Source organism: Megalops cyprinoides, chromosome 2 (genome assembly GCF_013368585.1).
Source record: "Megalops cyprinoides isolate fMegCyp1 chromosome 2, fMegCyp1.pri, whole genome shotgun sequence".
Classification (NCBI taxonomy): Eukaryota; Metazoa; Chordata; class Actinopteri; order Elopiformes; family Megalopidae; genus Megalops; species Megalops cyprinoides.
The window spans coordinates 44,150,416-44,178,005 of record NC_050584.1 but is presented as its reverse complement, the minus strand read 5'-3'; the positions used below and the strand labels follow the sequence as shown (position 1 = coordinate 44,178,005).

At 40.2% G+C, this 27,590-nt stretch overlaps 3 protein-coding genes across 3 annotated transcripts; 2 read left to right on the top strand and 1 right to left on the bottom strand.

Annotated features, from left to right (window-relative positions):
* Nucleotides 1-1,612: 1,612 nt before the first annotated feature.
* LOC118771391 (mediator of RNA polymerase II transcription subunit 26-like) lies at nt 1,613-5,345 on the top strand. Its single transcript, XM_036519376.1, has 3 exons — nt 1,613-1,705; nt 2,945-3,022; nt 3,129-5,345. Exons 1-3 carry the CDS (start codon nt 1,613-1,615, stop codon nt 4,821-4,823), a joined length of 1,866 nt encoding a protein of 621 aa, XP_036375269.1. The 3' UTR covers nt 4,824-5,345.
* Nucleotides 5,346-8,266: 2,921 nt separating this feature from the next.
* Nucleotides 8,267-17,513, top strand: slc35e1 (solute carrier family 35 member E1). Its single transcript, XM_036522185.1, has 6 exons — nt 8,267-8,619; nt 12,742-12,812; nt 13,217-13,354; nt 14,657-14,782; nt 16,176-16,421; nt 16,794-17,513. The coding sequence occupies exons 1-6, from the start codon at nt 8,292-8,294 to the stop codon at nt 17,028-17,030; spliced, it is 1,146 nt and encodes a 381-aa protein (XP_036378078.1). The 5' UTR covers nt 8,267-8,291; the 3' UTR covers nt 17,031-17,513.
* A 5,341-nt stretch (nt 17,514-22,854) lies between these two features.
* On the bottom strand, nt 22,855-24,234 carry LOC118771382 (prostaglandin E2 receptor EP4 subtype-like). Its single transcript, XM_036519366.1, has 2 exons — nt 23,454-24,234; nt 22,855-23,199 (listed from the first exon to the last, which is right to left on the bottom strand). The coding sequence occupies exons 1-2, from the start codon at nt 24,216-24,218 to the stop codon at nt 22,855-22,857; spliced, it is 1,110 nt and encodes a 369-aa protein (XP_036375259.1). The 5' UTR covers nt 24,219-24,234.
* Nucleotides 24,235-27,590: the final 3,356 nt, after the last annotated feature.

Below are 27,590 nucleotides of genomic sequence, written 5' to 3'. Positions count from 1 at the left end.
GCAATTTGAAATGTAATTCTATTAACAAATCCGAGACACAATTAAACACAAATGTGGTCTCAGGTCTTGCCTTATCGGCCATGATCTTAGTAAGAGCCTAAACCTAAACAATGTGAATCAACCGCCAATTAACCCCGTAACAGAAAAAGGGCCACAACCTTGAACATGCTATTTACCCTAATATGGCCCCTTTAATTCTACATATCAGAAGATACTACCAGGGCATATGGACACCCTACAAGACAGTTAAATCAGAAAGCACTCATACTAAACACTGACAATGAATGATTCAACGCTGTAAGTTGAATTTAAAGGTGCATTTCCAATATATACCTATATTAGAAACCTTGTTATCCACTTGGCACAAATTTATAGGCCTATTCTATTTCTATTTAAAATGTCATCTTTAGCCAATATTTCATGAGAAATCACTTAATCCTGTGCAAAAAGTATTCGGCAATTCTTGCATGCGTAAAACGTCTGCCCACGTTAATGGGAGTCCACCCTATATTTAATTTCAATGGGTAGCCTACATTCTCCACTGCCTCCTTCTTTCAGTCTACGGGTGTAACAGGAGAACCCTGAATGGGTCGACAGAGCAACACCTATGCAAATAAATTAAATGGAGAACTGCCAAAGCACGTAGGCTACTCATCATGAGTATCGCGGAAAGATAGACAAACAAATAGCCAGAAGGCTCGTTTTGCCTGTTATCCTACGATGGTTAGGATTAGAATTGTGACTGGGAGCACTGCATTTGTCCCAACTGGAAATGACTCGATTTTTAGTCACTTAGGTTCACTGACCACTTGGGGAACTAGTTTGTTCATTCAGTCTTGCGGGTCTTTTAACGCTTGCGCCGGGAAAAACGATTTTTGCAACAACAACAACAACAACAACAAAAAGATATATCATTGACACATTATCATATTAGTTTATTTTGTTTTAATAAACGAGTAAATGCATAGTTTCTTTTCATTATAATTGACATAAATGTTATTCACTTTAACCCTCTCAAATACAATGCATAATAAGCATGAACGTGGAACATGGTGTAAGTAGTAATAGACTTTTTTATGCAACGGCCACAGAATATTGCAAAGGTGCCATAAAATGCAAAGATAGTTCTTATCATAACTGAACTGGATTGGAATTCATCATTTCAATAATTTCAGCCATTTTAAAAAAACGAGAAATATGTACACTGGTCAAGAGCCTTAGCTAAATGACAAGATGTAAATATGACAGATTTCTCTTGTACACGCAAGCAGAAAAAAGTTTAGCAGAGACAAAAATAATAACTCACCAAAGATTTCTGTTAAAAGTCTTATATTTATATATCTGAATTTTTCCAGATAATACTCATATATTTGTATTGGCAACATATTTTTAAACACATAATGTGTCATGAGTTTATGATTATTATGATTATTGTTAAATTGTTGGCTTTTGAATTTCTCCACTGTCTACACAAAACATAATTCTTTTGCACCAAGATGGCTTTAAATGAAGGAAGTGACGCACAATGAAAGAAGTCTATATGATTAGGCTTCTACGTAGCTAGTTGCTCCACGTCTTCCTGGCCCTGCGACCGGTGGCACTGAATTGGAAGATGGCTGCGGTGGAACGTCCGCCAGTAAAGGAAGGAGTCCGGATCGCACTCCTCTGTCTCTGCTGGTACACGGTCAGCTCCGGGGGCAACGTTGTAAACAAAATTATTTTAAATGGATTCCCTCGTCCTGTCACCGTTTCGCTCTTTCACATTTTCTCCATCGTCCTCTTCCTCCCTCCGTTGCTGCGGGCATGGGGAGTCCCCAAAACTGAACTGTCTAGCAGATACTACCGATGGTATATTCTGCCTTTAGCTTTTGGAAAATACTTTGCGTCTGTGTCCGCTCACTTCAGTATATGGAAGGTTCCAGTTTCCTACGCTCACACAGGTAAGAAGTTAGCTGGCTAGCAAGCTACCTTTACGAATTGATTGTAATCAGTACATGTAGTTTGTGTAATGCATGTAACTGTGTGACAGTACCTAGCAAAGCAAAACATAGGCTATATGTTGTTTTATCTAGCTAGCTAGACAGGCAACAACGAGGTGTTAAACTGACGGCGAGGTCTTCTGAAGTTTAGAAATAAATTGCGTTTAAATGAGAGGATGATTAAAGTACAACTAGTCAAAAAGCGACGTGTCAAAAGACCCAGTATCTTGTGAATGACATAGGTAATTTGAGGCTAAAATATGCTCCGGTAGGTTAGCCACCTATGGAGTGTCACTTTGTTACGACATCAGTCACTAACTAATTATCTACTCTGGTAATGCGAGACTTCATTCTGGTTTTACCTGCTTTGAAATTAGAAAGTGAATGTAGTGGATTGCCATTTACACAGCTGCAGATCTGAGGAAGTTATTTATACATCTGAAGACCATCAGAATCGAACAAACAAACTCCTGGATATAAAGCGAGCGATTTCTTTCACCGCCGTATCATACAGCATGATTATCGGTGTAGTCCATTGTTGGATTAGATGTTTTTAAACATAACCGGTCCAGCTCATGAACTGTCCCCTTCGCTCGATATAATACTTAAATTGTTGCATTTCTCAGGGGTAGTAATTATTATGGGAAGTGGAGCGGTTACATTGTCTCCATTCTCGCGATGACTGACGAGAAATTCAGTTCAATTAAATTTTATTTGTGTAGCGATTATTACAACACAAGTTGTCACAAAGCAGCTTTACATTGTTCCCAGGCCTGTGACCCCCCCTTCATCAGGTTAAAGGGCTTTGACTTTAAATTCTTCTGCTGAACTCATGGTTGCTCACGTAAAGATGTTTTTGTAGTTATATTCAGGCTGAATTATTGTCTGTTTGAGGTCTTGCCTGTGAAAACTATTGAGCTTTTTATTAAGCTTTACTTTTATATATCTTTTTGTTTACCTTTCAGCAGATCCACAACATGGTGGCTGTACTGGAAGTGATTTCCCATCTGGAGAAATATCCTATCACCAAAGAAGCACTTGAGGTAAAATAAAAAAGAAAAAGAAAAGTCAGTTCAGGAAATGAAAGTCTGTAAGGACTGTGTGTATTTATTTTCATTTTGCATTTGTACATTTTATCTTGTCCTTTAGGAAACTAGGCTGGGGAAGTTGATTAATGATGTGAGGAAGAAGACGAATGATGAAGATCTTGCAAAGCGTGCCAAGAAGCTGCTGCGTAACTGGCAGAAACTGATTGAGCCCGGCCAGACCGAGGGGCTGCCGAAGGGCGGGCCTGGAACACCGGGCTCAGCCAATGGTGGTGCTCATCCCTGTCGGACAGACACTTCTCCTCCAGCTGTCAGTCCAATCGGAAAACCAGTCTCGGAGTTGAAAAGCAAGAACGACGTCTACAACTCCTACTCTGCCAAGTCTGAGAAGTCGGGCAGCCGAAAACGCAAGGGAGGTCAGAGAGACGGTCTGCACTCAAAAAAATCCATACATGAGCCTATACACAACTCCAGTCCTCCATCTACAAATGGTGTCGGGGACAGCCCTGAACCCCTTCCTAGCCCCCTGGATACAAACATGCACCCACCCTCAGGCAGGGGCCATGCAGAGCACCTAGACAATGACAAACACAGTAAAATCCCTGTCAATGCAGTCAAGCCTCACCCGAGCTCACCAGGACTTGTCAAACTACCTAGCACTTCCTCCTTGCTCAAAACTGCAGTGTTGCAGCAGCACGCTAAAATGGATGAAGGAGCTGGAGGGGGAGTGCAGTCCCAGCCCCGAAGCCCTCGCTGCTCGTCTTTTAGTCCAAAAAGTATGAAGCAAGAAACAATGGCCAAGCGGCCAGCCACTTATGCACCAAAAGGGACTCTGTCGAGCCCATCTCAGAGCTCCAGGTTTCTGGACAGCTCTACTCCAGTGCCCTCTCCCTTGCCTTCACCTCAGCCTTTAATACCCTCTGTCCAAGTGTCACACGGTGAGGGACCTCAGTCCCTGGAGCCCAAGTCTTCTCTGTCCTGGCATGGACTGCCAGAAGAGAACCTGCACCTTCAGCATAGCACCGGGACACCGGAGCCTCTACAGGACTCCTCACGTACCCCCAAACCTGCCTCACACAATGTGTGCACAGCGCCGCTTGGGCAGGGCTTCTCTGAGGCGGCCAAGACGGAGAGTGACAGTGTAAACCCCTGCTTCGAGGGGAAGAGGAGGAAGAGATACAGGCCCAGAGACTACACGGTAAACCTGGTGGGACAGCCCACAGAGGAGAGCACAAAACCAGTACGGTTAAAAGACCGCCGACTGACATTCGACCCCGTGACAGGGCAGATAAAACCCCTCACACACAAAGAATCTTACCAGGGGGAGGAGCCACTTGGGTCACCCCCACCTAAAAGCCAACGGACAGACCTGCTTCAGCAGAACCCCAGTGCACCACTCCCCAGCCCCTTCCAACAGACAAACTGGAAAGAGCTATATAGGAATGAAATCATCCAGTCATACCTTAATATTCAAAGCAATGTGCTCACATCGTCAGGGGCTCAGACACCTGGTGCACACTTTTTCATGACGGAGTATTTGAAACGTGAGGAACATTATATCAAAGAGTCCAGAAAGACACACGTTTTAGTAGCAGAGAGTTCCGATACGGACTTGCCAGGGGTAAGCCGGGAGGTGACATCGGAGGACCTCCACAGAATACACAAAGAGCACTGGCCAGGGGTGAATGGTTGTTATGACACCAAGGACAACTGGTACGACTGGACACAGTGCATATCCTTAGACCCACATGGGGATGAGAGCAAGCTGAACATCCTGCCATACGTCTGCCTAGACTGAGAACCCCAGCTCTTTTTCTTCAGAAAGGAGGAAAACATTTCAAGTGCGTACACTGTGAATGGTGGGAAGGCAGAACTGCTAACCCCTTCCGCCTCCCTCCTGAGAGAGAATAAGTGAATGGGGGGGGTATGGAAAAGTGGCAGTCGTACCTGCAGTAAGCAAGGTGTCCAACAATGTGTTTGGCAGGTACAACAAGCTCTATGTGGCATAAAAATGAATAAAGTATCCTTATGTATGCATCTATTTATTTGACATTTTTTCTTTATTTTGGAAGTTTATAAAACAAGATGTGAAAAAAAACTGTGGAGCTGTTCTGTTTGCATCACATTCTTTGTTTGACCTATTCTGCAGTTTAAAAAAGGTTTATTCATCTGTTGCACATTTTCTTTGCCCCCACATAAATGGGTTGGTTCATGTCATACCTACCAACATTCCATACTTCTGTCACTTTTCACTATCGCCTGTATTTCCTAACACACAGGGAAACTATCTGCAAAAATGATACATTTTCTTAAAATGTTTTTAATAAAACATTTTCATTTTTGTCAGATGTTTTTTTTCCTTTGATAGATCAGTCTCCTCATTTAACCCCCCCCCCCCCCCCCCCCCCCCAAGAAGGTAATAAAAATTACCATAAAAATGGCAAATCAGAAGGTGCTGCTACATTGCAACTTGTACTGTGAGGAAAAGAGGAAAAATAAATGTATGCTGGAACTCTACTTGTTACCATTCCTTTAGATATTGTTTGCCTTATGGAGAACTTCGATAACACTTTTCTGTTTTTGGCAAAAACAAAGAGCCTTAGTGAATGTACAGAAATCAGATTTCTGTGTTCAGTTGGATGCAGAAGGGAGCAACTTTGCTATTTTGTCCTTTTAAGTGGACACATTGATATAAATGTGTAAATAAAAATTGCACAAAATCTGAGCATGTCTGTGCATTTCAATACAAACTTATTACACACCACACTGTATGTAGAGTAAAACAAAAAGACCGAAGACCCATCTTCAATACTGAGATGACATATCCAGGTGAGTAGTGAAGGAAATTTTAACAGTAGTGCAGGGGGATAACACTGAGCCAGGTTTTACTAACTTTTATCCATGCTTGTAAAGATGACTGTCAGATGTGTAAGCACTCTTCTGGCCTTGAAGGACTGTCTCACGAACAGTGATTATTTTAAAGCATTCCCATGTTAGTGTTATGGGATGCCAATCAGCATTTTAGAGAATAATTGGAAATTTAGACAATGTAAATGTATAGTTGTACAGACAGTTTTTTTTTTTGAGCTGTATGAATGTGCACACTTTTTGATATTATGTCCACTCTCAATTCAGCAAAATATGGTTCTCATTGTTCAGCATACTGCTATTCACTAACACTACACTTGCTCAGAGCTGGTGCATTAGTGACCTAAACTCTCAAAGAAATGTCAGGGTTTGTGTCTCTCGTTGCTGCCCTCTACTGTCCATCATGTGCCATTTCTCAGGAGAGAGCACTTCCTGAGGGAGTTGATGTTTTCTCTGGAGCTGTATATCCCTCTTGTAATTATATGCTTAGAAGTGACATTAATTCTACAAGAAATAATTAATGCAATAACAGCTTCTTAATTTGTCTTGTTTTTTCCCCCCACTTGTTTAATTACCATTCATATCCCCTCAAAGAAAACTACAGTACCATTGTTTCTATATATGACATTTCACTCATGTAGAAATATATTTTACCCAGTACAGCAGTTTGATTGTAACACCATCTCAGGTGAAGTGGTCATCAACCAAAATCTTTTCATTATATGTTATCCACAAAAAATAATCAAATGTCGCGTCAAGTTCAGTTTCCGTAAGATGGTTGTAACTGCAATTTGAAATGTAATTCTATTAACAAATCCGAGACACAATTAAACACAAATGTGGTCTCAGGTCTTGCCTTATCGGCCATGATCTTAGTAAGAGCCTAAACCTAAACAATGTGAATCAACCGCCAATTAACCCCGTAACAGAAAAAGGGCCACAACCTTGAACATGCTATTTACCCTAATATGGCCCCTTTAATTCTACATATCAGAAGATACTACCAGGGCATATGGACACCCTACAAGACAGTTAAATCAGAAAGCACTCATACTAAACACTGACAATGAATGATTCAACGCTGTAAGTTGAATTTAAAGGTGCATTTCCAATATATACCTATATTAGAAACCTTGTTATCCACTTGGCACAAATTTATAGGCCTATTCTATTTCTATTTAAAATGTCATCTTTAGCCAATATTTCATGAGAAATCACTTAATCCTGTGCAAAAAGTATTCGGCAATTCTTGCATGCGTAAAACGTCTGCCCACGTTAATGGGAGTCCACCCTATATTTAATTTCAATGGGTAGCCTACATTCTCCACTGCCTCCTTCTTTCAGTCTACGGGTGTAACAGGAGAACCCTGAATGGGTCGACAGAGCAACACCTATGCAAATAAATTAAATGGAGAACTGCCAAAGCACGTAGGCTACTCATCATGAGTATCGCGGAAAGATAGACAAACAAATAGCCAGAAGGCTCGTTTTGCCTGTTATCCTACGATGGTTAGGATTAGAATTGTGACTGGGAGCACTGCATTTGTCCCAACTGGAAATGACTCGATTTTTAGTCACTTAGGTTCACTGACCACTTGGGGAACTAGTTTGTTCATTCAGTCTTGCGGGTCTTTTAACGCTTGCGCCGGGAAAAACGATTTTTGCAACAACAACAACAACAACAACAAAAAGATATATCATTGACACATTATCATATTAGTTTATTTTGTTTTAATAAACGAGTAAATGCATAGTTTCTTTTCATTATAATTGACATAAATGTTATTCACTTTAACCCTCTCAAATACAATGCATAATAAGCATGAACGTGGAACATGGTGTAAGTAGTAATAGACTTTTTTATGCAACGGCCACAGAATATTGCAAAGGTGCCATAAAATGCAAAGATAGTTCTTATCATAACTGAACTGGATTGGAATTCATCATTTCAATAATTTCAGCCATTTTAAAAAAACGAGAAATATGTACACTGGTCAAGAGCCTTAGCTAAATGACAAGATGTAAATATGACAGATTTCTCTTGTACACGCAAGCAGAAAAAAGTTTAGCAGAGACAAAAATAATAACTCACCAAAGATTTCTGTTAAAAGTCTTATATTTATATATCTGAATTTTTCCAGATAATACTCATATATTTGTATTGGCAACATATTTTTAAACACATAATGTGTCATGAGTTTATGATTATTATGATTATTGTTAAATTGTTGGCTTTTGAATTTCTCCACTGTCTACACAAAACATAATTCTTTTGCACCAAGATGGCTTTAAATGAAGGAAGTGACGCACAATGAAAGAAGTCTATATGATTAGGCTTCTACGTAGCTAGTTGCTCCACGTCTTCCTGGCCCTGCGACCGGTGGCACTGAATTGGAAGATGGCTGCGGTGGAACGTCCGCCAGTAAAGGAAGGAGTCCGGATCGCACTCCTCTGTCTCTGCTGGTACACGGTCAGCTCCGGGGGCAACGTTGTAAACAAAATTATTTTAAATGGATTCCCTCGTCCTGTCACCGTTTCGCTCTTTCACATTTTCTCCATCGTCCTCTTCCTCCCTCCGTTGCTGCGGGCATGGGGAGTCCCCAAAACTGAACTGTCTAGCAGATACTACCGATGGTATATTCTGCCTTTAGCTTTTGGAAAATACTTTGCGTCTGTGTCCGCTCACTTCAGTATATGGAAGGTTCCAGTTTCCTACGCTCACACAGGTAAGAAGTTAGCTGGCTAGCAATGCTACCTTTACGAATTGATTGTAATCAGTACATGTAGTTTGTGTAATGCATGTAACTGTGTGACAGTACCTAGCAAAGCAAAACATAGGCTATATGTTGTTTTATCTAGCTAGCTAGACAGGCAACAACGAGGTGTTAAACTGACGGCGAGGTCTTCTGAAGTTTAGAAATAAATTGCGTTTAAATGAGAGGATGATTAAAGTACAACTAGTCAAAAAGCGACGTGTCAAAAGACCCAGTATCTTGTGAATGACATAGGTAATTTGAGGCTAAAATATGCTCCGGTAGGTTAGCCACCTATGGAGTGTCACTTTGTTACGACATCAGTCACTAACTAATTATCTACTCTGGTAATGCGAGACTTCATTCTGGTTTTACCTGCTTTGAAATTAGAAAGTGAATGTAGTGGATTGCCATTTACACAGCTGCAGATCTGAGGAAGTTATTTATACATCTGAAGACCATGCTCTTCTGGGGAATCGAACAAACAAACTCCTGGATATAAAGCGAGCGATTTCTTTCACCGCCGTATCATACAGCATGATTATCGGTGTAGTCCATTGTTGGATTAGATGTTTTTAAACATAACCGGTCCAGCTCATGAACTGTCCCCTTCGCTCGATATAATACTTAAATTGTTGCATTTCTCAGGGGTAGTAATTATTATGGGAAGTGGAGCGGTTACATTGTCTCCATTCTCGCGATGACTGACGAGAAATTCAGTTCAATTAAATTTTATTTGTGTAGCGATTATTACAACACAAGTTGTCACAAAGCAGCTTTACATTGTTCCCAGGCCTGTGACCCCCTGAGAGGAAGCCTGTCGGGTATACACAGAGCGATTTTGGGCTGTCCCAGACGAAAGATGACAAAAGTGAAAGAAACGTGGCGATATCTTTGGTCGTGGCTCCAAAACGGTGGTCCTACGTCGCACTGTGAGAGAGATTCAAAGATGGCCTTTGTCACGGTCTTGCGACCAAAGATAGCCTAGGACAAAATTCTGACAGTGTCAGAAATTTAGGATGACCGTCTCACAACGTGACTGCCACTACGACCTATGTCTATTAACCAATCAATAGGAATGCAGCATGAAATGACGCACTGATCAACACGACACTGGTGCCAAACCCAAATGTAATAGATGGAGGTAAAACGTGCAAAATAAAATTTTTGGGACTCCAACTTCTGCCCACGTTAATGGGAGTCCACCCTATATTTAATTTCATCGGTTAGCCTACATTCTCCACTTCCTCCTTCTCCTCCTTGCAAGAAGAAAATCTTGTTGAGTTGTGGCAGCAGAAGCCTTGTTTGTATGATGTGTCCTCCAGTTGTTATCATGACCACGCCAAGAAAGACGTAGCGCACTGATGACGTTATATTCTTGTATATTGACTTGCGTCGTAGCCTACGGTTCAGTAGGTGTTATCATCGTACAGTCTACATACATCAAACTTGATGTCGTACCCAAGTTTATTGGATCCATGTCACACAGTGTGGCTTGCTATAAACTTATAAGATTGCTGAAATCTCACAGTCTGTAGGCGCCTTAAGGCCCACAGTGGCAAGGAAAAACTCCCTAATTAACAGGAAGAAACCTTAAGCAGAACCCGGCTCAGAGGGGGAGCCCATCTGCTTCTAGCCAGCACTGGACAGATAGAATTACAGAGAATACTTAAAGTTGTATAATATACTTTAAGACATTTGAGTTTGATAGACAGTGGTAATTAACAACAGAGTAATTATAAAATGTTTCCTAGAATGTCCAGTTCTTGGCACACAGTTGACTTGATAGGCAGGGCAGCAAGGTAGCTGGACTGGAAATCGGGATGTGACAGTTGAGCTACAGGTCCAGGCAGGAGCCCGGAGGAGGGACAGGAAGCAAATAGAAAACAGTGATTAGTGGATGTTAATTGCAGGAATAAAAACATAAAGGTGTAAAGACAAGGGGGGCAGCATACCTAGGGGATGAGAGGCAAGGGGCCAGCACGATCATGAGGGCGACCCTAAGGCAGTCAACACCAGACCACAGCCGGATCAGCTGAAGACAGAGTAACCAGGCCATGATGTAGTGACAGCAATGACCGCTTAGTCCACCAGAGACTCTACAATCAGTGCCAGCACTTTGCCGTGTCCATCAACTGAAAGATTTGAAATAGAGGTAAGTTTTTAGCCTAGACTTAAAGGCGGAGAGAGAGTCTGCTCCCAAACTTCGTTGGGTAAGTTGTTCCACGAAAGAGGGTCTCGATACGAAAAGGCTCTACCGCCTATAGTAGCCTACTTTTACCCACTGTTGGAACAATGAGAATTCCCGTGCTTTGGGAACGTAGAGTTCGTTTTGGAGAATATGGGCAAAGAAGGTCCTTAAGATAGGGAGGGGCAAGCCTTAAATGTAAGAAGTATTTTGAAATCAATGTGGTATTTGATAGGTAGCCAGTGGAGAGACGCTAATGGGGTGATGTGCTCAAAGCGCTTTGTTCTGATTAGAATACGAGCAGCTGCAGTTTGAACCGACTGAAGGGGCTTTAGGGAGACATATGCACATCCTGACAAGAAGGCATTACAGTAGTCCAATCTGGATGTGACAAAAGCATGGATTACCTTTTCAGCATAGTGTATTGATAGAATTTTCCCGATTTTGGCTATATTCCACAAATGAAAGAAAGCAGTCCTGGAGGTGATTTTTATAGGTGTTTCAAAAGAGAGCTCAGGATCAATTGTGACACCAAGGTCTTTTATGGTTGCACTTGAGGCCAGCAAGACACCATCAAGATTTAATGTAATATTGGTGGGTTTGCTCCTGATAGACTTTGGGCTGATAACCAATATTTCTGTTTTGTCTGAAATTAGAAAGAGGAAATTATGGGCCATCCATGTCCTTATGTCTTTGAGGCAGGCTTCCATGTTTGATTTTTCCAAGGTGACATCAGGTTTGGCCGATATGTATAACTGGGTATCATTTGCGTAGCAGTGGAAATTAATGCCATGTTTACAAATGATATTTCCAAGGGACACCATGTATAATGAAAAGAGCAAAGGTCCAAGCACGGATTCTTGTGGTATTCCATGTCTTACTCTGGAGTGTTTGGAAGACTTATTGTTAATGAAGACAAAGTGATGTCGCTCTGACAGATAAGACCTGAACCAGGATAGAGCCTTACCACTTATGTCAGTCAGTTTTCAAGTCGGTCTAATATAATAAGATGATTGATGGTTCGAAGGCTGCACTTAGGTCTAGGAGCACAAGTAGGGAGATACTTCTCTCCTCTGACAATGGCTGTAGGTCATTAAGCACTTTTAGGAGAACGATTTCTGTGCTGTAAGCGTTTCATGCTCTAGGACCACTGTTTGACTGCTTGTGTCCATATCATGTCCCTGAATGCATTATGAATGATTTGTTTCTTGTTGTTGTGTTTTTGGTCTTGTTCTTGGGATATGCATTGTGTGCATCTTGCCATGACAGCCTTATAAGGAACACTGTATTAGACCATCTGCACCAAATTTAGTAGTGGGAGTTGTAGTTTAGTAGTAGTAGTAGTAGTAGTAATAATAATAAAGTACAAGTTTCCATTCTGTATAGTTTGAGCTGGACATTGAAATTATGGCTTTATCTCAAGGTAGAATGGCTGAAGTTTATCCCTTTGTTTACCATATGGGTGCAGCTGTGGTGACGCACCTTTGCTTATGAAGGTGTGAGCGTTTCCTTCTTACGTCAGATCATTGAGAGTTGCAACAGGTGTTCTGGACTGCTTTAAGAACAAAATTGTTTGGTTGATTGAGTTTAATCTGATTTGAAGATACTCCCTTCCTGTAATATAAAATTATTTGTCTTGCTGTGTTTTGTGCTATTTTAAGTGTTTGTATCTGTCCTTCCACTTTTCCACATATTAAATGGTGTTCTTGTCAAGAAATTAACCAAATGGGCACACTGAGTTCTGGCAAAAAGTCTGAATATAATAGCTTCACTGCTTGCCAGTTGCCTGAACTGATCATGGTGAATATGCACTTTCACAGTGCAGCTTTGTTACAGCCTGCCTGTGGTATGTGTAAGTTGATCCTTCTTCGTCATCTCATCCTTGATCTCCTTTCCTTTCTCCACAGTCAAGGCCACAATGCCAATATGGGTTGTCTTACTCTCACGAATCATCATGAAGGAGAAGCAGACAACAAAGGTTAGAAACCTTGAAATGAGAGTATGCACACATACAGTTTCCCCAGGGAAGGTTGTTGTATGGTGCAATATGAGCTGCAAAGCATGTTGTTCGTCTCATATTACTGCCAGCTTTGCAAGTACAGTATATTTGGACATGTCTCCAAACTTTAACTATTTGATCAATTTAAGTTATTCTCCATTTCTTTCAGGATCAGATTCCTTTACACATAAATGGCTAACTAGGTATCTGTAGCCATCTTAATGCAGTTAGGTAGCTAGTATGATCTAGTTAGGAAGTGTGCAATTTATGTTTTGTCCCTGCCTCTGAATTTGACCAAAGAATGCTCACTTCATGGCTAGCATACCCTAAAAGTAAAGATGCTGAAAGATCACTATGTGTAATTCTTTTTTCCCTCTCCACAGGTGTATGTGTCTCTCATCCCCATTATCGGGGGTGTGCTTCTGGCCACAGTGACTGAGTTGTCCTTTGATTTGTCTGGACTGGTTAGTGCCCTAGCTGCCACCTTGTGCTTCTCTTTGCAAAATATATTCTCCAAAAAGGTAGGTCTTCAAAATGCAGTCTCTTGATTTAATCAGAGAAGGATGTGTGTGTGTGTGTGTGTGTGTGTGTGTTTTAGTTTTGTTCTGTTTTAGTTTTGTTTAGATTTTGTTCTAAATTATAAGGAAAGGTGGATTTCAGGCAGTCCTTGATTTACAACATTTTGCCACTATTAGCTATTGTAAGTCACAAAGCACAGTTGTAGCTCATCTTTTCACAAGTTTGCAGGCAGTTGAGATGACCTTGTCATCTTATAGGCTAATTCAGAGGCATTTTTAATGCAAATATACACATTAAATGACATATAAAGGGAAGACCATACAAGCAAGGGATGTTTCCACAATGGAACACTGTAAGAATCTAAGCGTGGAAAAGAAATACAAAATTATTCAACTATTAGGCAATGGTAGCTCAACCAAAATGGCATTCTAGTCCTGTGGTGCAAGTGGGGAAGCTTGAAAATGCAGTCCATAAAAGTATGGACTGATTATCGAACTTGTCACCTTGCTTCAGTGAACCTTGGAGTGATACCCAGCTGTGAACCTTAGAGCTCCAGCTGTATAAATGGATAACATTATAAGAAACTGTAACCTATGTAAGTCGTTCTGGATAAGAGCATCTGCTAAATGTCAATAATGTAATGTAATGTAAAAAAAAAGTAATGATACAGGCAAGAAGAAGTTATAAAAAGGTTTTGAAAGAAAGAATGACAAGGTGGCAAACATCTCTGGCAACGGAAAGAATAAAGTCATTTCTGGTACATCTATAAAGCAGGGCAGTGTAGCTCATCAGGGATAAATAGGATGCATCATATAAATGGGAGATAATGTTATTTTTGTTATTTGTAGTTTTATTTTTTCATGACCCATTTTGTGAGTATTCACACACTCCTTTAATATTTTTTCTGGGATGTGTACTCATTCACCTGGGGTAAGGTTAATGAAATGCTGTGTGACATCTCGAACTGTGTTGGGCTGGTAGGTTGCGCCTCATATATAACTGAGCATGACCAATGGAAACAGCTGATTATTGACTTCAGGGACCACTGATCTAGAAATTAGAACCAATGGTCAGTGAGACATATTTCAGAGCAGAAATGCCTTGGAAATCAGGGCTTTTGTCAAGCTCTACTTCTCATGAATGCCTTTGTGTGAGCTTTTGGAGCTGAGGCCTATCACCAATGTAAAGTACCTTCTGCTCAGTCAGCACTTTGTTCTTTGTCTCCACGGTCAACTATTTGACCCCTGTAGCGCCTAAATTCACTCGTGCTACTGGATTATCATGTGATGTGTCCTCTTCCTCAGGTGCTGCGGGACTCACGGATACACCACCTGCGGCTCCTCAACGTTCTCGGCTTCAATGCCATGCTGTTCATGGTGCCCACCTGGGTGCTGGTCGACTTGTCTGCATTCCTGGTGGATGGGGATTTGGTAAGTCAAAGGAAAGGAGGTTGTGCAGGGATGGGAACTGCACTCACTCGGAGCAGGTATTCTTTGGCATAGGCAAGTGTCAGCTTTGCGTCACAAGACTGTCAGGTGAATTAGATTTTTGGAAGCTTTGTAAGTATGACAAGAAATTGATGATACTTGGATTCTCATCAAGGCTGTTTCTTTGTTGTGACCTACACAGTGTGTAAACCTTGTAAGAAGTCTGAAACAACAGCTTTGCTTTACATCTGTTCAGTAGCATGAATGCATATGATTGAATCTTAACATCCAGTAAAGGAGAGAGATCCAGTAGGCATGGCCTGATTGCTGTGTGAGATCACTACTCAAACTCTGCTCAATGTCATGAACATTATTAATGTCTATACAAGCTCGCCAGCTGAGGTGAAAGGAACTAATGAGACATTCATTGACAAAACTCTTCCCTTCCAGCGAGTACTGACATTTTTTGCTAACTCATTTAGATGTAATGTTGAATCTGACCAAAAATCTGTCATTTCCATGTACCTGCTGGGCTGCTAACCTTTTCATGAAAACTGGTCTGTGCAGAATTTCTTCAAAGGTGAATGTGGAAAGATGCCCAGTAGAGGGTGCACTTCACCAAATTTGGTCCCATCCCCAAATCCATACTACAGTGTGTTTAACCCTTGTCAACAATCTTTTCCTAAGATGTAAAAGAGTACATCTTAGATAGTACTTTATACCAAGCACTTTATTTTATACAGAGTGCAGTGTGGGTGGAAGACCCAATGATGGCTGATAATCTTGTAGCTGTGTTGTTCAGTTTCTCTCTCTTCATCAGAATTGGTAGGCCTGTATGAACACTGACTAATTATCATGGAAACATGACATTGGACTTCCACTTAAAACACCTAATGTAATGTAGGTCCTGCTAGGACTGTAGGATTTGTGTTGTTTGTTACAGTTATTCCAATTATTCCATTATTCTTTGAATCTTATATTAAAAATGTATAACATATAACATATTTAAATGTATAACATGTTAATTTAAAGTGAATGTAAATTATTTTAATTAGTATTATTTTTTTTCTATCTCTACATAGACATTTCAATTTCAGCACGGTCTTTAGCCATACAGCACGCCCTGAGAGGATGTGCATTGTTTAATTTAAATTAATGGACATCACAATCAAACTCTGGACAGAAGCTGCATGTGTCGTTAGGCAGAAGTGCTCCCTGTGTTTTAGCCCTTACAGAGCATAAATTGGAACGTATCAGATCTTCAGCCGTAGGGCCTTAAAGTCTTCACCAATTAGTGATAAAAGCTTTTAGGCAAATACATGCAATTATGTGGCTCAGCAGCCTGATACTCCTTCTCTTTTGCCTCTCTCACTTTCTGCTGTTCTCATACTTCCAGGCTGATGTGTCCAACTGGTCTGGAACGTTGTTGCTCCTCGTGGTGAGCGGTTTCTGCAACTTTGCCCAGAACATGATTGCCTTCAGTGTGCTGAACCTGGTCAGCCCCCTCAGTTATGCTGTGGCCAACGCTACCAAGAGGATCATGGTCATCAGCATTTCCCTTCTGATGCTGCGCAACCCTGTGACTTCCACCAACCTGCTGGGCATGCTGACGGCCATTCTAGGAGTCTTCTGCTACAATAAGGTGATCGCTAATACCTGTGCCAATGACCTTTATTTTTCAGTGATATATTCTTCTGTGCAGCTGAGCATTTACCCGTTAACAGCTCAATCTATTGCAGCACACTGTTTAGAAGTCCTTCTAGCTTACCACTTACATGATTAAAAATAAGGGTACTTGAGGACAAAATAGCCATTTTACACTGAGCCTCTGCCAAAACGTTCCACTCTGCTGGTTGTTGACATTGGATACATTAGACTCCTAAAATTAGAAGGATATTCTGATGGGATACTCGCCAGAATGTTTGCTAATTTTTTGAAGTTCTTTCATTCATGATTGGTCAACAATTTGGTTTAAAGTTTTAATTTGTCTTTGTCACTGGTTGTATTTCAACAGGCTAAGTTTGATGCTAACCAGGCAGCCAAAAAGAAGTTGCTGCCATCGTCCAAGCAGGACTTGATGTCCTTCGACCATGTAAGCATAGGGCTGGAGAAGACGCAGCCCAACGGTACAGTGCCTTTCACCCAGGGTTCGGATATTCAGTACGGACGGAGCAACGTGCTCACCGACCACTTCCAGTACAGCCGACAGGCCTACACGATGGGCTACGGATCCAACCATTATGACGTCTAGGCTGGGACCTGTACTGGGCCATTGCTACAGTTAAATGACTTATAAACAATACATGTGTGAATTGTCTCCAGTGCTGTCGAAGCCTCCTGCGACAGAAACGGGGAAAGCTGTGCTTCTGAGGCAGCGAAAGGAATGGAAGTACACAGATGTGAGAAAGGCAGTATGTCTTGACAAGCCCCCTAACAGTCCTCTCAGACTCTTTAAGAAAAAATTTAAATTTAAGAAAAAAGCATTTGCTTTTTGATGCGAAGAATGTTTCTGTGCTGAAAAAAGAATGTTTCAGCGGTGAGGTTACTAACTAATCTGTATCACTGCAGTGTTTTAACACCATAGTTTCCAGTTCAACTGAAAGACATATTTGTTTATTTGTTGCAAGATGTAAATTGAGATTAATGCTCCTACTTGTAACTGTCACCTTGGGTTTGCAGATGTTTTTCATTTCTTTCTTTTATTCAGTAGTTTATTGATATCATGGAAATCTACTCAGCACTTTTTGCAAATGACTGTTGCAAAATGTTATCATCCTGTAAACATCCTGCAACTAGACTGTTGTGTTCTATATATTTTTTAAACACAACAGCCTAGTTGTAGGATGTTTATAAGTTAATATCATTTTGTTCAGGAAATACACATATTTGATATTGGAGTAAGTTCCTTTGTCACCATTTTAAACTAATCTGGAGCTGTTCCTTTAATTTATTTTGGATTTTTATTTGGAATTATAGATTACTAATATTTGTGCACAGTAGAAATACTTGCCGAAGCAGTAAATGAAAGAGGAATCTACCTTGCACACAAAGTGCCAGGTTAGGCAGAATACCTTGTTGCTAGGGAAGACTTAGTGCATGTCACCAAATACATAATCAGCTCTATCAACAAAGATTGAGTGGATCTATGCTTCTGGAAGTTTTCACATTAGCTAAGACTATGGGTTTATAATACAAAAAAACTATTGATTCTTGTACAATATAAGCATTCACTTTTTGTGAATGCAGTTGATTAGCTAGATGGCTACAGTAGTTGCATGTCACTATTACACAATAGACCTGTGTGAAGCATTATTGAAATGATTGGCTTTTTCACCAGTTCGGACACTTGCAAACAGTCTAATATTGTGGATCAGCTACCTACCTGAGCAAATCATTGCCAGAAATTTATCAATTGTTTGACTGAAGTTAAATATCTGTAAAACTGTCTGCCTCTATTGTATACTTAAAATCTAGACATACATAGTAGGTTGTGCAATCTAAGCATCACGTAAATCTAAAACATATGACATCAGCTAAAAGGGATGCAGTGTGAAAATGAATACCCAAAGCATATCTCTTCTCTTGGGACAGAATGTTATTCTATACCAGCTAGTCAAGGGGCTGGCCATGCAGTGCACCTACAGATGAGGTGACTGACACACTGACTTGACACTACGAATGGTTTAGTTTTGTTTTACCTTTAATTTTAAGGTGACTGTGCAGATATCATCATTCACCCCAATGTGATTCTGAGTGTCAGAGTTGTAATCCATTTGTATGTGACATGGTTTATCTCTCTGTTACTGTATCAATATTTTTATAGTCAGATATTTTAAAATTTGTTTGAAGCACTACAGATGAATAGTGAAGTGCCATCTAAGCCAGGTCAGTTCAGACATTAGGTATGTTTTCCCACTTTGATAAAAAAGATATAAAATATATGTACCTTAGTAACTTGTAAGTTTGCAGGAGAACAGTATATTATAATATGTTTAGGATGTGGTGTTGCATTCCACTGCTAATATCAATATATGTTATAATGGTAGAGTAATACAGAACAGATATTTCTGAACAGCATTGTTATTTTGCTGGGCTAGATTTGACCTTGCTGGATGAGGGTCAAATGTAGTTGTTAAGAGTAGTATAGGCTACTTCTGTGGTCTCACTTCATGATGTCTTTTGGTACATAAGTGAGTAACTCACAAATCTAATTCTTAAGAGTACCTGAATTCTTCCTTTTTGTATCCCTTTGATTTGGGCACAAAAGCTATAATTTGCCTGCTGCTTCAGCTATGCCAACAAACACCAAATGAATAATGTAGTGTAATACAGAATGTTGTACCTGATTAGTATAATTGTAGGAGGGCATTGATTTCCAGGTCCTTTAACAGGGTTCTCTAGAAAAAAGGTTTTAAAATACATGGTGATATATAAAGCAGATGGTACTAATGCTGTCATGTACTGTTCATGATTTCAAGTGAATTTCCCCTCCTGCTGTTATAGAGCTTCCCTGTACTTAGTGAATGCTGCTAGAACTGAGAGAATGTAGTGATAGGTCTGTAAAGCTCACTACAGTACTGCTGCTTTTGTGTGTGCATGTGCACATGTGTGCGTGCAAGGTTGCATGCATATGTGTGTGTGCATTTGTTTGTTTGTGTGTGTGTGTGTGTGTGTGTGTGTGTGCGTGTGCGTGTGCGTGTGTTTGGGGGGGGGGGAGGGGGATCAGCAGTCCCCATCTGATGCATATACTGTATTTGAGCTAGTGTCAATTATGAAAGGGGACATTTCACACCGGAGTCTGCAACAGTCACCTGTAGGCCTGTAAAGATGGCAAAATTTCAGGCAGCTGTAAATTGTAGACCTACTCCATGCATCCATTCTAGTGTCATAGCTGTGTTGTTTTATCTGCATAGACTACATATGCATCGTTTGCAGTACTGCCGCAGAGCAGTAACAGGGCCTTCTTCCTGGGAGCTGTTTGCTTCGCAAATGTCTCTCTGTGCTTGGTGCCTGGTATAACGGTTAGAGAGTTCTTACAGGTTGTTTTTCATGGATTTAGAGGCTTCTTTTTTGCCCCTTTGAACTGCAAAGTGTGGCATGTCAGAAAACTAAATTACTTTTATACATCAGCTTAATTAAATGAGTGAAATGAAAGTAATATTTCAGCTTCTCAACATTTTTAACTTTTTCATGACATTGAAGATCTACATTAAGGTATTAACCTGGTGTAACATTTTAACATTTTACAGCCAAGCCTGTTTATAATGATGAGCCCTACTGCAGTTGCAGCTGACTGTTGCCAGCATTGGAGCTATTGACTTGTTTCTTACACACTGTCCATTTCATACACACCAGTTAAAAGAACAGACCTTTATTGCTTTTATTGGTATTGTTTTAAGTGGCTATTTCAGATGTGTCAGTGTGAAAAGAATACACCTTTTCCAAAACCTGAAATAGTTAATTTTATTGAGAGTGAATGAATTACAGCTGATTTTCAAGCCATGTTTTGTTCATGATTTTATCCCCGAGAACGTGGTTATTGTGGCCACTCGCGTTATTCTTCCAATCTCCTTAATCTTATTTGACGGTTTTACAGACGCTGTGTGTCTGCTTGTAGCTACGACATGTTTTAATACATTGCAATGACACTGCATTACGTACACTGCATAGCATATGCCCCCCTCACCTACATGCGTCACAGAATTATGCCTGATTTGGTTTGTAATTTCTGAAAATGATCGTATATAATTGCGAATTTGACAAAAGCATGCTCGTGCATGCTCTCTTCAAATGAATTAGGCTAATCCGTTTTGACGGCTGTAGCTATGTGTCAGAACAACTGTATTTGCATTAAGCAAGAGTGCACTGACCGCTGCAGTAGCTTCAGGCTACTGATACTAAATTTCTTTCCCTTACTGTACATATATAGTGTTTTTTTTCGGGGGGGGGGGGGGGGGGGGGGGGGGGTGTGACTGGACGTTATCTCGCTGCAGTGTTACTTTTTGTTACGTTTACTTTCGACTGGAAGTAAACTGAAATCGTTGGGCACTCCTTTAAGTTGAGGCTGAACCGCTTTACTCTTGAACTAAATCGGATCGTGATGATCACTGTTCCGTTTGATGTAGATACTGTCTTGGGACACCAGAGGGACAACTTTACGGTCATATTGAATATCTACAGGCCTCCACAGAGCGTTCAGTTTAGAAGCCCATCACACAAAGTATGACGAAATAGATCATTATACCTTGTCCTTTTTGAAAATATCTAATTGTATTTAAATCTTAACTGAAAATAATCTGGATAATCTTGACATTGACAGTACCATCGCGATTACTCATCATTGTATGCCTTAGTTTAGTGCTGTTGAAAAGTGGCGACCAGGGGTTCTTGGTGCTTAAGGTGTAGAGAAGGAAAACACGACATTTTATTAATAAGTTAAAGCAAACAATTCATACATGGAGAAGAATGTGTGGTTGAGTAATTACCATGTCTCATTTTAAAATCCTGTAATTGCGTATCCCGACATGCATTATGAGATACGGTTACCACTTCACTAAAAACGGAACTTAAGTCATTTATTCTGGTTGTGAATAGGATTGCACTTAGTTCTTCAATGGTTATGGGTTCTTTGGTGCAAATAATACACAAATACATGTGAATTTCGCAGTCTCTTTCAGAGGAAACGTAACTGATTTAACTAATTCATATATGAAGTAGGCTAGCCTATATGATTCTGCGTGTGCGATAGGATCTTAAAGCAAACAAGATAGGCTACATAATATTTCACAGCGAGACATGGATGTTCTGATCCGTATGGTAATAAATTATACGCACCACGTTTGCACGCACGCACGCAATACTTTAAACGTAGGCCAGTGTAGCCTATAGTTGTCAATGTGTCAGTTTCAAATTTATCTCAACAATAAGATGTATTTGTGTAACTTCAGCAGTTACACCACTCGGAGTCCGCTGTATGACAATATAGGTAAACTGGAATGTTAGTGGCTGAACAAATCTTCGTAAGATTTTCTTCAAATGAGGATCAGACCATTGCTTAATAAGATTGTGTGGCTTAATAAGAGGGTTCGAGTTGAGGCTTCTCTTGTCTTTATACCATACGTGTTTCCATAGCATCCATAGGTTACAGAAACCTTTTGTCGATTTTCCCCGATTTTCTGCTAATTTTGCCAGAAAATCTTGCCTCTTGCCGTAGGCTAGGCTGCACTTGCCAGCTGCGTTTCCAGATAAAATCATAATGAAATAACATTGGAACATTAGGTCACTGCGAATGAGCTCGGAATTCTGATTATTATGTTTATATGCCTAATGTTCCTTTATTTGTCGGAAAGTTAACAATACCCCACCACTTTTTCGGAATACAATTTATTAGAGAATTTCGTTAAATAAGCTATTTACGATAAGATGAATTCGGAATTCATGAATAAATAAAACAATGAATGTTGTATTGCATGTAAGCGTGGTGTTTTTACTGAGATTTTTTCTGTTATTTAAAAATTATAAGTCTGGGGCATTTTGTCATGGATTTTGTTTTATTTTCTAAAATGTACATTATTTGAATGGGGGGATTCTTTAAGGTTACTGTGCAGAATGCAGATTTCAGTTTGATTATGTGTTTCGGTTATTTTAAGAGCAAAACAGCATTTTTACTGAACCACTGTTTATAGATTTTTATTTATGGTGTCTAGGTACTGAAAACTATAAGCAAGAACATCCTTGCACGGTCCTATGCTTACGTTTAGTAATTTCCTGTTTTAAATGGTGAAAATAAATTAAAAATGCAAAAAAATCTTTGTAGGCTATCTTTCATTTATTAAACTTTTCAGGAATATTTTGTTGTGAAAGTAAACTTGTTTCATCGGAGAATGTTAAAAAAAATCAGTTGGCAGTTAAACGAACTTATATCCTTTCTCATAGGCCTACTATAAATAAGCACCTTAGTTAAGCACAGTCTGTTTTACGTATCAAGAAAACATTGTTCATGGAAATATTAAAACATACCGGTAAAAACGTTCGGAGACGATACATGGTCAGGGTTGGGTATGCCTTCTATGAAATCACTTAGCTCGTTCCGTTTCCTCAATGTAAAAGACAGCATCGGTCGTAGAAGATGTGTTTTCGAGATCAGTACAGCCCAGAAGTTCAGTGGGTCGAATGAACACGGAAGCGTAGCTTTTCTCCAACAGATACTGTACTGTCGGTTGTGGTCTGTCGGGCAAGACCGAATTTTTGCGCCCTCGCAAATTCCACCGCCAGAGGCCTAGAAGTTTATGGAAGACGCTTCGTCTAATAAGGATGTACACCCAAGGGTCAAGAATGGGGTTGATGGAAGCAAGGCGAATAGCCTGCAGGTCTGCGTCCCCATCCCATACCAGCGTTATCTGATTGATGAATACGCGGACCTGCAACGAGACATTGACAATTTAAAGATGTACCCGCGACAGAGGTGCGACGTGTATATTATACATATTCAAGTTCTTGAATTGATGTTATAATTGTCATTTACATCTTATAACTGTAAATAGGCCTACATTCCTTCGCACTATCCTTACTTAACATCCAGCTAAACCCACAGAATTCCATTAGCCGACCAAAATGCACTGTATATGAACTGTCAGTAGCCTACAACATGGCAGAAAAAGTCAAAGGTCCTTACCACAAGCGGGGTTGAACAAACCAAAACCACCAAAGAAGTGACGACGAGCAGTATCATCATCTGGATCTCCACACCCGAAGAAAGCGCTCTCCAATGGTCCTTAATACTTGGTCTTGGGACAAGTCGGCTTCTACTTCTGCGGCGCATCACCAGCAGCGTCCAACACAGAGCGACATTGCAAGCCACTGTCACTAACATAAGGAGTGAACTAACGCCAGCGTACAAGAAAGAATAGAAGACGTGTAGCGGTTTCTCTGACCGCCAGTCGATGAAACACCAAGTGTCCGGCGGTTGGTGTACGCTTTCGCTAAACCCCATCAGAGGGAGACAACAAAACAGAACGTTCCCAGCGTAAATTGCAAATAAGGACCAGCGCGCGACGTGCTGGTCAATGGACCATCTTTTGTAAGAGTATGGATGGCTTATGGCGAGGTAGCGCTCAGCAGACATCGCGCAGATGATGCTCAAACCCGCCACTCCAAAAAATAGGAGAAGAAAAGAATGGAATTCGCACAGAGTTCCTGGCCACTTGTTGTCCATGTAGGTGGCTATGGTAATTGGGCTGGCAAGACAAGTACCAAGCAAATCCGTAACTGCCAAGCCGCACACCAGGGTATAGAAGGCGGACTCTTTGCGCTCTCGCTTAGATTTAGATAGCACAGCTATTGCGGTAATGTTCCCTACGACACCGACTACGAACATGAACACGGGGATGGCAGGGACGATGGGGAGAACAATTGATGTTCTGTTGTGCGCGTCGCTCATGCCTCTCAGTCCAGAAGTCTCCATTTATTTTAAATACTAAAGTGTCCTGTGAGTAGGTACCTAAACCGTCGTAGTCAACAGAGGTCCATATCCAGTGATAATGCTATGTATTTTTTATTCCAGGTCTATGACTTCTGGTTTTGGTTTTCAGTCATCCTGCGAAGAACAGAGCGGTGCCGTACCCCCGTAAGTTTTAGACAGCAGGAAAGAGGGGATGCTTACACGTTGAAATACACTGCGCTGAGACACAGCTCTGCGCTGTTGCCTTTTTTTTTGGAACCCGCCCCCTTTGGAGAGCGTCCCCAAGCACGCATTCAGTTACACCACTGGAATACTAGAAACAATCTGTAAAATATTTATGTCTATTTTAATACCATTCAGATAGGACCTGGTTTAAATATTAACATAGTGTTTACAGGATCACAGTATTGGGATTTTTCTGAATTCATTGTCACACAATTTCTTAAGTGAGGGCATTACCAGATGGCCAACCACTTGCAGTTTCTGTCTGGATTCTTGTTTCATTATTGCTGCATTATCAATTAATCTAAAACTTGGACAGTTAAAAAGACATGAAAACCTTAGGATAAAGTAATGGTGGCAGTAAGTAATATGATATGCTGGCCACGTTAGAAGTTTTGTATGTGTAATGCTGTAAGACAAAACAACTGCAGTGCCCCTTTCATGGACAGTGCCACATTTAAGAGAGAAATGCTGACAGTGAATTTAATTAGGAGAGCAGACCTCACTGATGTATTGTTATTTATAAAAATGTTAACTGTGACACCATTAATGTTTGACCACTGTAACTTTAAGTATTGGTGAAAATGTGTTAATCTCTAAAGTGCACAGTGTTAAAGAAAGACTTGTCAATCCCGACCTTAAATAAGCATCCAATGGTTTCATAGCAAAGAAGCTATGAAAGGCTCCAATGGTTGTTTCACAAATAAAAATAATATTATGCCACATCTTAAAATCTAAGTATTCCCACAATCAAAAAACAAACAAATGTTCCCACTTATGTTTTGACTATGAAATTAGTCAAGAGGTCTGGAACACACAGCACATTTGGTATATTTGTCCAAGTCTCTCTCCCCCTGAAGTCTTCCAGGGGTCTTGCAAACATGTGCTTTTAATTGCATTTTTCTATTTGTTCATTGGCAGAGGATGAAAAAGGCTGATTATTTCCTCATTTCAAATTTCCTTATCAATGTCTCTGATCAAATCAGATTTACCGGGCACAAGCATATTAGTCACTGTTCCCTCTCAACTATCTCTGAGGTTTCATTTGGCAAACAGGTGTATGTAGATGTATTTAAAATATATATCAGCAGTCATCATTTTTGTGTGTTCTCAAGCATAAGTCAGTAATGATTTGTTAATTAGATAAAATTGTCAGTGATTGTTGCTAATGATTAGTGAGGTACAAAACAGCATGTCCTCTCTGTGAACCACAAGCTTCCCAGACTGAGCAGAAGGATGTTGGAGAATCTAAAAGATGTTTGAGAAAGTTGGATGTCCTGAAGTGAGTCACAAGCTGTTATCAGTGTGACAAAGCCTTATGGAAAAGAAATTATGTCAGTGCTGCCCTTGGGAATCAGCCTGTCATCCAGCCATCCATGTATGTCAAGCACACAGGACACAGCTTACTCAAGTCAGTTAGACAGCTTGCAACAAAGGAAATGATGCATATGGATTCTGTTCTGATACATCCTTTTTCCTAACCTTATGCTATTCCCACTCTCTGATTCTCAAGAAACCTCTGCACTAAAAGCCTATAGTGCAGATATTAATGTAGATGTTAGTGTAAGATGTTGATCCTAATTTGCCTCTTGGGGGCTTGAGGATTTCAAACTAAGAAGATTTCTGAGAACTCTTACTGGAATAATTGCCAATTACATATATTTTAAGGAAATAACTGAAAATTGTATGTAATTTATATTTGAATGGCAGTTTACACAAAGAATGCAGAGTTGCACGCTGCTACTGTGCAGCCCCTTTTTAAAGGGTCATGTGAAAAAAAGACCACATAATCTTATGTTTGTTTAAGAAGCCAACTTGGCTCAGCTAACGCTGTGCTCTACATGGGAAGCCAGATCATCTGACACAATTAGGATGCTCTGGAAATTAATGACATGAAACCATGGTCCTGATCTCCATTTGGTCTGGCTGATTTTTTTTTTTCAGAAAATACATATGTAAGTTAATTTCATATGGGAAAAAGGCAATGAATCATGTTTTCATGATTTCCTCTGAAATAGATGATTGCAAAGTTGTATTGACTTTTTTGTGCTGTTGTTCTCTAGGCTAAAAGTTTAGTGAACTCTGCTGGTCTATTGCATACATCTTTGAAAATATTTTATAACTATGCACTAATCTCATGCGAATTATTCGCTTGTCTTGATTCCCTTATTTGTCAGGACCCGTTTTGCTTGCATAATGTTGGATTTTACAAATGCCCAGCAAAATGTTGTAGCTTTTGCTAACAAACTGAACGTCATACACTGTCAGCTCCAAATTCAAACTGTTACCCTTGAGCACTCAAACATAAAGTGTCTACCTTGCGTGTTCACTGTTTATACAATGCGTTCTTTCCCACTTTGCTCACGTTAAACACAGCCGACTGTAAATGGATATAAAGATAACACTATAGCAAAAGTAGAGAACAATGCAGACGTCAATATGTTCAGCTCCCAGTTCATTTCTCACTCATGTGCATTCCAAACTCCATTTACAGGATGTTGAAGTGAATTTATACTTATGCCGTCTGGTACAGAGGTGCCATTAACGTACAGCCCTGCCACATAAAGTAAAACACAGGACACAGCTCTCGGGATATTGCAGTGGTTTAGGAATCCTTTGTCACAGTCATGAGTAACCTCCATTGACGACAAGCTCTTCTAAACTCTACGTAATGGTACTGCAAATTAGCCACTATTGCTCAGGGTAGATTCTTTACCCAAAGACTGCTTGAATTATAATTAATTTTTGGACTCCTGAACTTGTCACCCATAAAATCCATAAAACTTTTGGGTGATTTGAGCAAATTTTTAGAGAGCACAACATTAACTTGTGATTCACAAGGATGTCAATGCCTTATAATGATGCTTTATGCTGCCTTTTCACAATGAGCGCCAACCAAACCCAATCAATTTGGGAGTGTAAGGTTGGTGTCAAGAAGCTGTAAAAGATTCCCTTACCAACAAGGTCATTAGCTGAGCAGTTCTAGGTCCATTACACCATTTAATCTAAATGCATTGTTACTAATATTCAGCATTTATAGTAGACACTGCAATTAGCAATAGAGAATTTTCATTCTTCATAATTTGTGTCTGTGTACTTTCTTCTGTGAATGGTAGAAATGTGTGTGTG

Excerpts from the sequence above, each read along its gene's own strand:
- LOC118771391 (XM_036519376.1), top strand. The coding sequence starts at position 1,613 with ATGGCTGCGGTGGAACGTCCGCCAGTAAAGGAAGGAGTCCGGATCGCA. Across the intron at positions 1,706-2,944 it reads TCAGCTCCGGGGGCAACGTT|CAGATCCACAACATGGTGGC; the intron begins GTAAACAAAATT and ends TTTACCTTTCAG. Across the intron at positions 3,023-3,128 it reads TCACCAAAGAAGCACTTGAG|GAAACTAGGCTGGGGAAGTT; the intron begins GTAAAATAAAAA and ends CTTGTCCTTTAG.
- slc35e1 (XM_036522185.1), top strand. The coding sequence starts at position 8,292 with ATGGCTGCGGTGGAACGTCCGCCAGTAAAGGAAGGAGTCCGGATCGCA. Across the intron at positions 12,813-13,216 it reads AGGAGAAGCAGACAACAAAG|GTGTATGTGTCTCTCATCCC; the intron begins GTTAGAAACCTT and ends CCCTCTCCACAG. Across the intron at positions 13,355-14,656 it reads AAAATATATTCTCCAAAAAG|GTGCTGCGGGACTCACGGAT; the intron begins GTAGGTCTTCAA and ends CCTCTTCCTCAG.
- LOC118771382 (XM_036519366.1), bottom strand. The coding sequence starts at position 24,218 with ATGAGCGACGCGCACAACAGAACATCAATTGTTCTCCCCATCGTCCCT. Across the intron at positions 23,200-23,453 it reads TTTGTTCAACCCCGCTTGTG|GTCCGCGTATTCATCAATCA; the intron begins GTAAGGACCTTT and ends GTCTCGTTGCAG.